The sequence below is a fragment of the Fistularia commersonii genome, chromosome 3 (assembly GCF_037954325.1).
Source record: "Fistularia commersonii isolate RoL2024-O1a breed Wild chromosome 3, RoL_Fcom_v1.0, whole genome shotgun sequence".
NCBI classification, from domain to species: Eukaryota; Metazoa; Chordata; class Actinopteri; order Syngnathiformes; family Fistulariidae; genus Fistularia; species Fistularia commersonii.
The window spans coordinates 1,070,847-1,083,754 of record NC_141286.1 but is presented as its reverse complement, the minus strand read 5'-3'; the positions used below and the strand labels follow the sequence as shown (position 1 = coordinate 1,083,754).

General features: G+C 40.9%; 1 protein-coding gene across 3 annotated transcripts in view; it reads left to right on the top strand.

Moving 5' to 3' along the window:
- Nucleotides 1-12,908, top strand: part of brip1 (BRCA1 interacting helicase 1) — a 48,012-nt gene that overhangs the window by 6,163 nt on the left and 28,941 nt on the right. For all 3 annotated transcript variants that reach the window (XM_086178273.1, XM_086178265.1, XM_086178257.1), the window contains exons 7-9: nt 6,626-6,892; nt 11,428-11,649; nt 12,637-12,836. In XM_086178273.1, the coding sequence (XP_086034399.1) occupies nt 6,626-6,892; nt 11,428-11,649; nt 12,637-12,836 (689 nt within the window). The remainder of the gene's footprint in view (nt 1-6,625; nt 6,893-11,427; nt 11,650-12,636; nt 12,837-12,908) is intronic.

Here is a 12,908-nt window from a genome sequence, read left to right as displayed (position 1 = left end):
AAGTAAACTCATTGTTTCACTGTTGGCACGCTGAACTCTTTAAGATGACAGCTTGCCGACATTGACAAAATGTCAATCACTCTTTAAGTTGTAAAAAAAAAAAAAAAAAAAACCCAAGAACCTTTATTCAAGCTACTCCTGGTCAAAATGCTTGTTAATTCTCTTCCAACAGCTGTGTAGAACTGTGCACTCTACATCTTTTTCATGTATTTACCACCACCACTGGGTGGTGATATAGTCCACAAGATTCACCGTCTCCGAAATAAGTGTCATATATTTCCCGCTTGCAGTGAACTGCCAGCTCAAACCTTTATGTATTTTGGACATCCATCTATGCTCGCATGAACAAGCATGGTTTTAGTAAAAGAAAGAAGCACGTGTCCACTTTTTGGTTGAAACTCTCTAAAAGCCTTGCCAGCAGGAGAGATGAGGATGTATGAAGTCATATCTTAGGTGTGTAAGGGTGCAGTGTACAACTCTTCATTGCGAGATGACCTCAGCTCCTCCAGAGATCATATATTTAAACTGGACACCCAATCTCAGTCAGTCAGATTCGATGATGTCTGACATCACGGAAGGAATGTGTGTTCCTCAAAGTATGCATCCTTCTAGGATACAGTGCAGGTTTGCTGTCGGTGAAAGTGTGGATTTACTGTACAGGTTACTGTGTAATCCTATCAAGGGGGGTCTCTCCCCGTATAGTTGTCTTGAGTTCATTTAACTTTAAAGTTAACATTAAACATGACTCAATTACTTGCTGTATTTTACAATGTTGAATAGCATTACTCTTTGCAATAGATTAATATTGGAAATTAAAGTAAACATGGCTATATTTCATAATAACCCGCTTATAGTTCCCAAGAAACCCCCACAAAAAGGTATCAGTAGAATAACACATATGACACTTTGATGAACGGGCTTTACTGTTTTCAGAAGGTGAGAACAGAATGCACATACCATTACATAGTGCACATCATGTGTCATAGTAAAATGTGAAGTATTTGTAGTTATATTTCTTTAATGTAAACCTCTTGAAATGTTGTTTGGGAATGGATGTGTTTGTGTTGTAGAATATTCTTCTTGCATTTGACAGACATGGATGTCAAACGTGTATTTTGTAGACATTCCCTCCCAAAATCATCTCATATCTGTATACTGATATTTGTCATGCAAGTATTATAATTCCCTCCCATGTTTCAAATCATATTGAAATTTCAAAATTCTTTAAAGATGTCGGAGAATTTGTTTTCCGTATTTGGTCTAAATAAATTGTTTGTAACAGAACTCAGGGAGTTTCTTTCCCTAAACCATTCTAGTGTTGCAACCCTCAAAATTCTCCTACTTTTTTCCATTTTTGCTTTTAACTGTTATTCTGAGTTTAGCCCCAAACATACTTCACAGAAATCTAGATGGTCTTACAAAACAGTGCCTTATTATTTACACGCTGACGTCTCTGTCTCAGTTGACCCTGTTTATTATTTCATAAACTCTTCAAGTTGTTTTATTGGGCAGGTTTTTGACGGGGGAAAATGTACATTTGCTTGAAATTGAACCTTAAAGGATTTAGAATTTCCTCAACCCAATCAGGTCTGTTACTTCTGTCTTACATAGTTCAACCTCACACACTTTATTTTACAGCGTGTACGGTATAAGTTGTCCTGTTCATTTTAGACTCATTTTAAGAGTTCTGTACAGTAGGAGCGATACGTCACTGTACTCTGATGAAAAAGTCCTCATCATTTCAGATAACTGTTGCATATAGGAATGGGTAGGTGCATTGGCCGAGGTAAAAGTATTACATCAATTAGTCATAGTCACGTTTATAAATCTGTTGTTAGAAGCCATCTGGGAGGAGGAACGAGGAGGCAACCCTGAATATAATATATTACAATGTAATATACCAGAGTCTTCATGTCACAGTAACCACGTGATCTGACGGAAATTTTAACAAGGCATAAGAAAAATAAACATGCACATTAAGGAAAAAATACAAGGTATTTGAATGGAAGGATGAACTATCAACAGTATTTTCAAGAGTGAGTTTGTACAGGGTAACTATGTGACCCAGAGTGCACATCTATAGGCATAAACTGCAATAAACTGCCATTTTAAGCTATTGCACTCAATTCAAACTACCAAAAGAGGGTAAGTTCCGTTTTTTTTTCTTTGATAAAGTGACAGTAAACCAGTTAGACCTTGGTCCATGACCAAAAATAACAAACAAAAAACTACGCACATATATAGCAAGATCATGTTTATGAATGAATGTTATTTTCTGTGAACAGAACGGTTTATGAACAGTGGCGCAGTGGTTAGCGCTTCTGCCTCACAGCATGAAGGACCCTGCTTCAGTTCCCCGCTCTTTGTTTGTTTGTTTGTTTGTTTAGAAGTTTATTAGGACAGTGTACAATTACATTAAGCACAGAGGCAGAGATGTTAGTACAAGATTGTAGCTCATTGCTAATTTCCATCTGTAGTCCTGGACAATACAAACATAAAACTGTACAAAATAGACAATATATATAAAATATACAGATAGGCAATAAAATAACTATACAATATATAAACAGGCAATAAAATATGTATTTTGCAAGTTGCAAGTGCTATTGTTGTGATATTATTACTTTGGTCATCTGGGGGCCATCAGGTAACATCTGATGGCAAAATACCCGTCTGGCATTGTTAGCGTGAGCATGTTTGGTGCTCCAGAATCCAATTTTTAACGTCCCGTGTAAAGGTGTGAAAATCAGTCATGTTCTTAAGATTGTCTGGAAGCCCATTCCATTCTTTTGTGGCTTTACAGGAAAAGGCAGATTGAGAAAAGGCAGACTTTCTTTTAGGATTGCATGGTTTTTAAGATTGCATGCTCTCCCCCGTGTTCGCATGGGTTTCTTCTGGGTTCTGCAGCTACACCCCACAGTCCAAAAACATGCAGAAGGTTAACTGGAGAAAAAGGGGAAATTGCTCAAATGTGTGAATGAGAGACTGAATGATTGTCTCTTTATGTGGCCCTGTGATCGACTGGTCCAGGGTGTCCAGGGTGTCCAGGGTGTCCAGGGAGTCCAGGGTGCACCGCCTCTCGCCCAATGACAGGTGGGACAGGCTCCAAGAGCAGGATAAGAGGTAGAGAATGAATGAATGAATGAAATGCATAAAGATCAGATTGACTTGCCAGTCTAATTTTGAATGACCTTTTGCTGAGAACATATAAGTTTTGATCTGAATAGAAGTCAAGTATTGAGCAAGCGGTGCAGTTTTATGCACTAGCATCATGTTATCGAAGGTATGAAGGAAACATGGTTTTCTCAGGGCCAACCGCCAGTCGGCTACCCATAATCATTCCACGCACTCAGCCAGAAAAGGCTGATGCAGTATTGCCTGTGTACATGCCACAGGTGTGTGGCTTGGATTTTGAGCTGTGGATTGTGGAAAAAGAGGAGGAGGGAAAGTGAAGTCGAAAAAGCGTGTTGGTCTCTAGTTTCCCCTGCAGCTACATGACCCGGGCTCTTTTGTCCCACGAGTGCTGACTGATGGCCTGAATAGGGCCCTTTGAAGCAAGCTCCAGTTTTAATTAAGAGGGTTTGCCTTGCCTGAGCTGCTGATCTGTGAAAGCCACAGGGATAAATATTGAATGGGGTTCACCCGCTGGTTACTGCGCCCGTGGGATAAACAGGTGCTTCGGAGGGCAGATATTGGCCAGGGCCCCTACCTGCACGGTGTGGTCGTATTGGAAGGTGGGGGCGTTCGGTGTCGTGTTTTCCGAGATATTGGCTTTTGAAGCCCGCTCTTATTGGAATGAATTCCGAGGCTTCTAAAGCTGCGAAATGAGGAGCAAATTGGCGTCCAGCATGAGGCGCAAGTGATACCTAAGTGGTCGGGCGCCTGTGGCCTCTCGGTGCCCTCTGACCGGCGCCCTGAAGTGTGAGAACTCCATCTCTCAGGTGTGGCCAGAGAGGAAAGTCGTAGGAGTCTACTGTGTGAATAGTCTAAGGTCGACCCTCTGGCATCCGCTATGCTAATTCCACCGTTATCTCATGCGTACCTCTGGAGGTACGAGTCGCAGTAAACATGTCCTATACGGACTCTAGTTTTAAGCACATTGTTCGCGAGGAAGCGCTTCCTGTCCACCGCAGTGCTTGACATTAGCGCCCAAACAGTAACACCAGCAGAATTGTATTGAAGATCGGGTACGTTCGTTCATCAAACCGAGCCCGTATCCTGTTTGCCCCTTTTCCCCCTTTGCCACTTATCTACATTCTTTCTCGTGGGTGTCTGCTTTGGGCTCCGGGGCCAGGCTTGAAGCATTGTTGTTCTGGCATCTCAGGAGGCAGGCGTAAGAGGATACTCTTGTGTCAGCTGTTTCCTGCCGTAGCTTTTGACAATCACCTCTATTCATCAGCGAGCTCTCCTACACTGGCCCAAACCACCCCGTCTCTCCCCACCTGCCCATGAATAAGTGATTATTGGCCATCTCGGGGCGAGCATTTGGATAGTTCTGTTTTATGTGGCAGCGGCAAGTAAGGTGATCGGGCCCAGGGTCCGGGCTGCGGAGTGCAACTGTTCCAGTGGAGAAAGGTAATTTGAGCTTGTGTTGAGGCCCTTCAGCTCCTCTGTTTATTTTTCACAGGGTTTGTTATCCCTCTTAACTCTTACAGTCAGCCCTGGAGGGGCTGGCTCTGGCCTACGCTCCATCACACATTGTAATATTTGATGAGCAAACATGGAAGGTAAATCTGAGCCTCCGTGCAACCCGAGACATTTATTTGTCATCAAAAGTGATGCCCTCTAATCGGCATCATACGCTGTGATTCATGTTCAACAACACCCTCTGACGTGGAATTAAGACAGCGTTTAGGAATAAGATGTCATTTACGTATTTATTATTAAATATAAATAAACAAGCAACTGTTTGTATAAAGCGCTTTAAAATGTTGTATTCTGAATGATCGTGTGAAATCAATTTTGACCTTTTTTGTCTCATGCTATTTTCTATCAAAAGTTTAAAAAGGAGAATAAAAGTCACTAACGTGCGAAGTCTAACGGGCTCGTGTGGTGACAAGGGACGAAAAAAACCTCCTTAATAGTCATTGAAAAATGCATTTTTGCCCGCATTTATCATCCTGTCCATTTAAACAGCGTGTCTGAAGTCTCAGAATAGATGACCTTTTTCGACGAGACAAATATCTCCTAATTGTACTGTGAGGAGTTTAAGCTAGTTTCATAATTCACGATTCAAGGTTCATGTATACAGTCTGGAAAAGTTAGCCTGTACAGTGAAATCCTTACTTTCCTGTCCACAGCGCATCCAGATAAGCTTTGATAAATAATAACAAACATACTGTAGTTTGCAACTGACAAAGAGCAGGCGCAGGTCATATGCAGATATTTAAAATATACAGTTAAATGACATTACAGTTGAGTGCAGCACTGGCTGTCCTGGATGGCAAGTGCAGAAATGCAGAATTGTCCGGAAGTCGTACACAGTTATTGATTCCTGTCAGTTGTTCAGAAGCCTGATGGCCGTCGCGTAGAACAAGTTCTTTTTGTCGTCTTGTTCTACATTTCACACTCCTGTACCAAAGGGTGGAGAGTGAGCAGTGTGTGTTGGGGGGGTTCATGTGTGGGTCCCTGGCAATGGAGGCATCTCTCATGGGAATGAAGGTGGTGGGGTTCTTGTGATCTTCTCAGCAGCCTCACTGCTTGATACGGGCGTTTGTGGTCCAGAGCAGTGGTGACGCCGTACCACGCCGCCATGCAGCCGGTTAAGACGCTCTCGACGACGCAGCTGTAGAAGTTGCTGAGGATCTTTGAGGACATGCCAAACGTCCTGAGCTTCAGCATGTCATTTTGACCGTGTCTTCGTGCCTAAATACATGGAGGTGCTGCCATTTTAGTGGCTGAGTAGCTATTTGCATTAACGACTAGATGAACTGGTGTATTCGTAAAAGTGACCGGTAAGAAACAAAAATATACATTTTTAATTTTAATTCCTCTTCCCTCAGCCGCAGGGAATCTTCAATCTTTGTAGTTACTGCTAACAGTTAGACAATTCTTATTTCATTATATTTCTTATTCTTCCTCCTTTCTACTATTATCTATTACTGTTATGTTTTTTACCTGAAACTCTGGCACAACGATTTCCTTAGGGATTAATAAAGTTGTTCTCATCTCTCATCTCTTTCTCATCATCTCTCATAAAGTTACAATTATATGATAATCAATTGAATCTTTTTAAACCTATTGAAAATTGTTGAGTTCATTTGGCTCTCACAATTCATGTATTATACTTAAACAAGGAAAACAACATAATTCTTGTTATTATTATCGCATAATGAGGCAACAGAATTGACTCATCCGTCACCTTAGTGGATAAGGACTGCATTGCTATGAGTGATTATGTGGATTTTAAAGTTACAATTATATGATAATCAATTGAGTCTTTAAACCTATTGAAAATGTTTGAGTTCATTTTGCTCTCACAATTCATGTATTATACTTAAACAAGGAAAATAACATAATTCTTCTTATTATGATCGCAAAATGAGGCAACAGAATTGGCTCATCCATCACCTTAGTGTATAAGGACTGCGTTGCTGTGAGTGATAATGTGTTCTTGTCTCTCCAGCCCACCGAGCCATGCACCCTGTGCCCGTGTGCTGTCGTAAAAGATGGCGCAAAGGAGAAGGACGGCAAAAAGAAGATTCCAAAGATTTTCTTCGGCACACGGACGCACAAGCAAATCACTCAGATTGCTCATGAGCTGAGAAGGACCATTTTCTCCAGCGTGCCGATGACCATCTTGTCCAGCAGAGATCACACCTGTGTGAATCCGTCGGTGGCGCCTCACTCCAACCGCAACGAACGCTGCAAGGAACTCCTGGAGTCCAAGGATGTGAGAACAAAACATACACACACCGTAGCTCTGTTTTTGACTTACCTGAAATTCATTTTGACATCAAAATACTCTTCCTTTTTTTTTTTTCTTTTTTATCTTCAGTGTAGTTTACATTTCACAGCATACGGGTGAACTAGGACATGATATTGCATTACATCGTTTCAAATGCTTTGAATTAGCTGCAGTATACAAAGTGTTTTTGCTCTTATAAAAAGAGATAATGATAACAGGAGTAACAATTATTTAAGAAAACATGCGAAAAAGAGGAAAAAGAGGAATGAATGGGGAAGGGGGGACGTGTAAGCTAGAAAAGATACATAAAGTCACCCGTAGGAACATCCTTATACACTCTATCTCGGTTTAGAGTCCAAATCAGGAGAGCGATGAAAATACCAGGTGAGTTGATTCAGCTCGCTGGCTTTCTGTACGTAGGAGTGTCATTTTGAACAGGACATGGGAAATGTTTCCATTTACAAACAAATTAACAATAACAATACCTAACCGTTCCTCAAATGTCGGGGGCTTCAGGACGTAGCCAGGGTCTGGTGATGGTTTTCTTGCCAACTGATATCAAAACCCTGAATAGGTGTTGAATAAGACATACTGTAAGAAAGTTGTTTTCTTCCAGAATTTAAGTTTTGAAATGGTGTTGTATTTTCATATGAAAGATGGTTTCTAATATTTTGTGCATATCCGACTAGCAATCTGTGGTAACTGGACAGTCCCAGAATATATGCGTCCTGGTTCCCTCATATTCTCCAGCACTTTGCATCGTCTCGTGTAAAATGAGCTTTCTGTTTAGGCGTCGTAAAGAATCTAATTATTAGACACTTCCATGCAAAATCTCCACGTATGCAAGTTGATGCATATCCACCGGACGTCACGATAACCGTGGCTTTGTTCGTCCGAGATTTCAAAATGACCTTCATTCTGGCCCCAGCTTCCTCTAGTCTGTTATTGGTCCTGTGCAGCTCTGGCTTTATCTGGTGAGTTGCTGTTTGCTGTCTTTTTCTGAAGCTTCACAGTTCCCTTAATATGCGACGCAGGCGAGCCACGTCTTCACCGTCCTCGCCACGTCTAGCACTACTTTATGTGTATATATACACACACACACACACACACACACACACACACACACACACACATATATACACTGCTCAAAAAAATAAAGGGAACACTTAAAAAACACATCCTAGATCTAAATGAATGAAATATTCTTATGAAATACTTTGCTCTTTACACAGTTGAATGTGCTGACAACAAAATCACACAAAAATGATCAATGGAAATCAATAGTATCAACCCATGGAGGTCTGGATTAGGAATCACACTCAAAACTAAAGTGTAAAAACAAACTCCAGGCTGATCCAACTTTGATGTAATGTCCTTAAAACAAGTCCAAATGAATCTGTGTTGCTTCCTGAGTGGACACTATGATTTCACACAAGTGGGATTGACTTGGAGTTACATTGTGTTGTTCAAGTGTTCCCTTTACTTTTTTGAGCAGTATATATATGTATAATTTATATTATATATATACACATACATATATATGTATGCATATTTATATGTATATATACACACGTGTGTGTGTGTATATTTGGCATTTTAACTATATGCCCATATATCTAGGTCAGTCATGGTATACAACTTCATGGTTTATATGCACCATCAATCAGTATAATAGAATGATTCAAGAATGTATGCATTCACCAAAAAAAAAAATCCTGCCTGTTTTTTTTTGTTTTTTTTGATTTGATTGAAAAATTCAGTGATAAGCGCTTTGCTTCACAGCAAGAAGGTTCCTGTTGGGATCCAACAGGGGCCTCTCTGTGACCACCTGGGTTTCCTCTGGGTTCTTCAGTTTCCTTCCGCAGTCCATGCAGTCGGTTAATTGTAGATTCTTAATTTCCAAGGTGTGTGAATGTTGGTATGTCTCTATATGTGGTCCTGTGACCGACTGGTGACCGTCACAGGGTGCACCCTGCCTCTCGCCCAATGACAGCTGGGATAGGCTTGAGCGCCGGCGCCCCCGCGACCCTCCGTGCAGGACGGCAGTATTGTGTTGCAAAAAGAAGTCACACAATTGATTGCCATATCAGTACTTTTGCACACTGCTTATTCTAAGAGACAGTCAGTTGGGTCTAAGTCTCTGACAATGACTGCTTTATTCTGTAGCAAAGAATAGTAAATAGTAACTTGGCTTCATTTTGCCTTAAAGTGACATAATGTGTACATGTTGTTGTATTACAATGTATTTATACCTCCATTTCACACTATTTTGACCTCAGACTGTCATGCTCTTTTAACATGCGTTACCTCATGATACACACACTCTCCATGACACAAAGACACAAGTAACTTAGACCAGACAAAGATTTTTCAACAATGTAACCTCAGAGCAGCAATTATGCTGTTACAATATCCACAATGGTCCAGCAGGCTCTTTTTGACAGAGTAAAATGTCAAGAGCCATTGAATGAACTTTTTTCAGAGACATTAGACACTTGTTAGCCCCTCTACTTTGTTAAAGAGAAGGCACCTACTGGAATGAGGACAATTTTGCTGTCAATGGAGGTGTTGGCCTCCTCTGGCATTCACCTCACTTTGTCACATGAAATGGCTGTCCGAGTCATAACCCCGTTCTGGAGTGGGTGTCACTAGCATATTGTGACTCCATCACCTCAGGCCCCTCAGTGGCCCCTCAGTTGCCCCTCAGTGGCCCCTCAGTGGCCCCTCAGTGGCCCCTCAGTGGCCCCTCAGTAGCCCCTCAGTAGCCCCTCAGTGGCCCCTCAGTGGCCCCTCAGTGTCACGTTACCATGCTGTACTAACAAAGATTCATAGACAGAAATTTATATCGGGAGCTTCTTGGTGCCTTTTGTCAAAACATTCAACCGCTGGTTGGCCTAGTGTGTTGGATTTAGAAAGATGTATTGGTATGATTAGATATCCATATTTATATTCATATTATTGTATAATCACCTGCATATTTTATCGAACCACTACTCAAAGGGAGATTCTTTAAAATGACGTAACCAAATCATAAAAGTCCCTTTTTTTCTGCTTCTCTATTAACATTGGTTTTGGTCTGTTTGAGTTCCAACAATAAAGTAAGTTGCAACATCAATTGATGGAAAACAAAAGAACAAAAAGCACCTATCAAGCAAATCATACTTGATAGGTATTTTTTTCACCCATACTTTCCTCTATCAATATGTAAAAAAAGGTCATTTTAGTCACTGTAATTAAAACCTTAAAATGAATCCATATTCTGCAGGTTTTTCATTCAAGCTGGTAATCTTACATCCTGCTGTGGTGTCGGTTGCACGAGCACTAAGCTCCCCCCCCCCCCAGCATATGGATTACAGTTTTGGAAGTGTCAAAGTTCACACATCATTGTTAAATGGCCGTTATTATATCCTGTGATGATAATTGTGTCTGGAGGTCATTGAGGCCAAAAATCTACAGTATTTATGTGACACTGTCACTTCAAGCTGTTATGCATAAAGGTGGGGCATTTACAGGAGGCACCTCCAGTGACACAGTAATTGGTTCTCGGTAAATGAGATGCTGCTCTTTTAAACTCATATATCTACTATATGAGTGTCAAGACATGAAACCCCCTTCAATAGCAGAGACACCTGATCCAAGGTATATTTGAAATACTGTACACTTCTACTCAGAGAAGAGAATCCCACTGTATCTGTAACTTTGTAGTGACAAACAGGGCAGTAAAAACTTTATTTTGCACTAATAAAATTTTGAATAAATGTAGTGAATAAAACATTTGACAGGTCAGCATTTCTCAGTATAATTACTAAGGCCTTTGAAAGAACTGCAAGACACTGCCACATAAACACAATCTACAGCAGTTTTAGCCTGCTCTGAAACTGAACATTTTATTTGTTTGATTTCTCGAACTTAAAATGGAAGTTATTTCTAACAATTCAAAGAGTTCACATTGCGGGCTGAAAGTAAAGTGAAACATTTTCCTCTTGACTTGACCGGTCACGATTTCCAGTGAATGACAGGGAAGCGTTTCTTCTGTAGGGCGTCCGGTTATGGGTGCTTCTTAATGACATTCTGGTTTCCACTACCATCCCAGTTTCCCCCATGCTTCTCCAAGGACACACTGGTGGAGAACTCATACATTGTTAAGACAGTCATATTTCTCACAACTAAAGAAGAGTTTTTCCACAAACCCTTAAATGAATGCAGACATTAAATGTGAATACAGTACAATAAACAAAAATCTGTTTTCCCCTAGATCTTGTTGTATGCAGGGACAAACATTGTTCTTTGCTTATTGTTTAATGTTGTAGCACATTGCCATCTAGTTTGCATTTGGATGATAGCAGTTCCCAGAAAATCACTGTCAAGGATCAATCCAAATACTTTGCATTTAATGTCATCCTTGAAAGATGTTCTAGGCTGGCAAGTTATTCTCTTATCTCCCAAGTGGGGTTGTTAGTAATGAGAAGTTCAGTCTTCATATATGGGTACCACAATTCACACCATCTCTATGTTTTTAGGGCAGGTCATGCAGTTTCTACCATGGCGTTCATAAAATGAGGGGTCAGGCCACTCTGCAGAAGGTCTATGGGCTCCATCAAGCCTGGGACATCGAGGACCTGGTGTCTCTGGGCAAGAAACACCGGCTCTGCTCCTACTACGCTGCCCGTGAACTGATGCAAGACGCCCACATCATCTTTTGTCCGTACAACTATCTGCTGGACCCCATGATCAGAGAGAGCGTACGTAGTCGAAGGAGTGGTTGGATGTAATGTCAAATTTATTTGTCAGTGAGTGAAAGATGAACGGATCTACAGCTCATTTTCAAAACATGTCAAGCTACAGTTTCAAATGATGTAAGAGTCGCTATAACATGAATGTTTCAAACAAGAAACCATAACAACAGACACGTGCGTGTCCTCTGTGGGAGGAAAAATAAGATAGGAAACAAATGGATGTCACTATTTAGCAAGGATTAGCAAATTAGATTTTCCCCATAAGTTTTGAAATAAACCAAATTTCACTTTTCTTGACAAAAATATCTTAGAAACTGAGATATGTTGCTGCATTACACTTGTTTTAAAAAGTCCTCCATGAATAATAATTTAAAATATTTAATACTAATTTCCTGGAACCTTTGCCTTTTGAGGGTGTCCACAGAATATGTGGAGGGCTGGTGTTATTTTCCAACTAAACAACACTTTGCATATTTAAGTTTTTCCTGATTTAGTAAACGCAAAGTAATTCGACATCACTGGAGAACAGCGTGCATCCAAAACCAGCTACATCTGATACAAGAAGGAGAAGCAGCACCATCAAACAACAGTGTACAAATCGTCAGTCACATAGCACTGGGTACAACCTCATATCCGTACTTTCATAGCTTAGCTTTGGTTTGCTTTTAAAGTCAATTGAGGCCCCTTTTGGTGAAGTGCCGCTTTAAATGAGAGATCATGTTATAGATAAGACGGCATGTTACTTGCTTCACTTTTCATATTTAAAGAGAATCACAGCTTAGTTTGTGAGGTGTCTAAAAACATTCCCTCACATGCTGCATTCATCCTTGCTAGATATTGAAAATGCCTTGCGTTGCACTTTTAAAAAATATGACATCACTTCCAAACCATAATCCGGACGCAACTCGGTCCAGCTTTGACAATCAACTTTGGAAAACAGTCAGATTGGATACACTGTGTTTCTCAAGTTCTCTCCACCTGTACCGCCGACAGATGGAGATAAACCTTGAGGGCCAAATCCTGGTGCTGGATGAAGCCCATAACATAGAGGACTGTGCCAGGGAGTGTGCCAGCTTCACTGTCGACCACAACGGCCTCATGATGTGCCGGGACGAGCTGGATGGCATGGTTAAAAACAACATCAGACGTTCCCAGCACGAGACCCTCAGAGATTTCTGCTATGTTCTTGTCAAGTCAGTAACTAATTGTTACACACCTTTTACCATCTCTGGCCGTATTTTGTGAAAGGCGTTCGGCTGCGACCG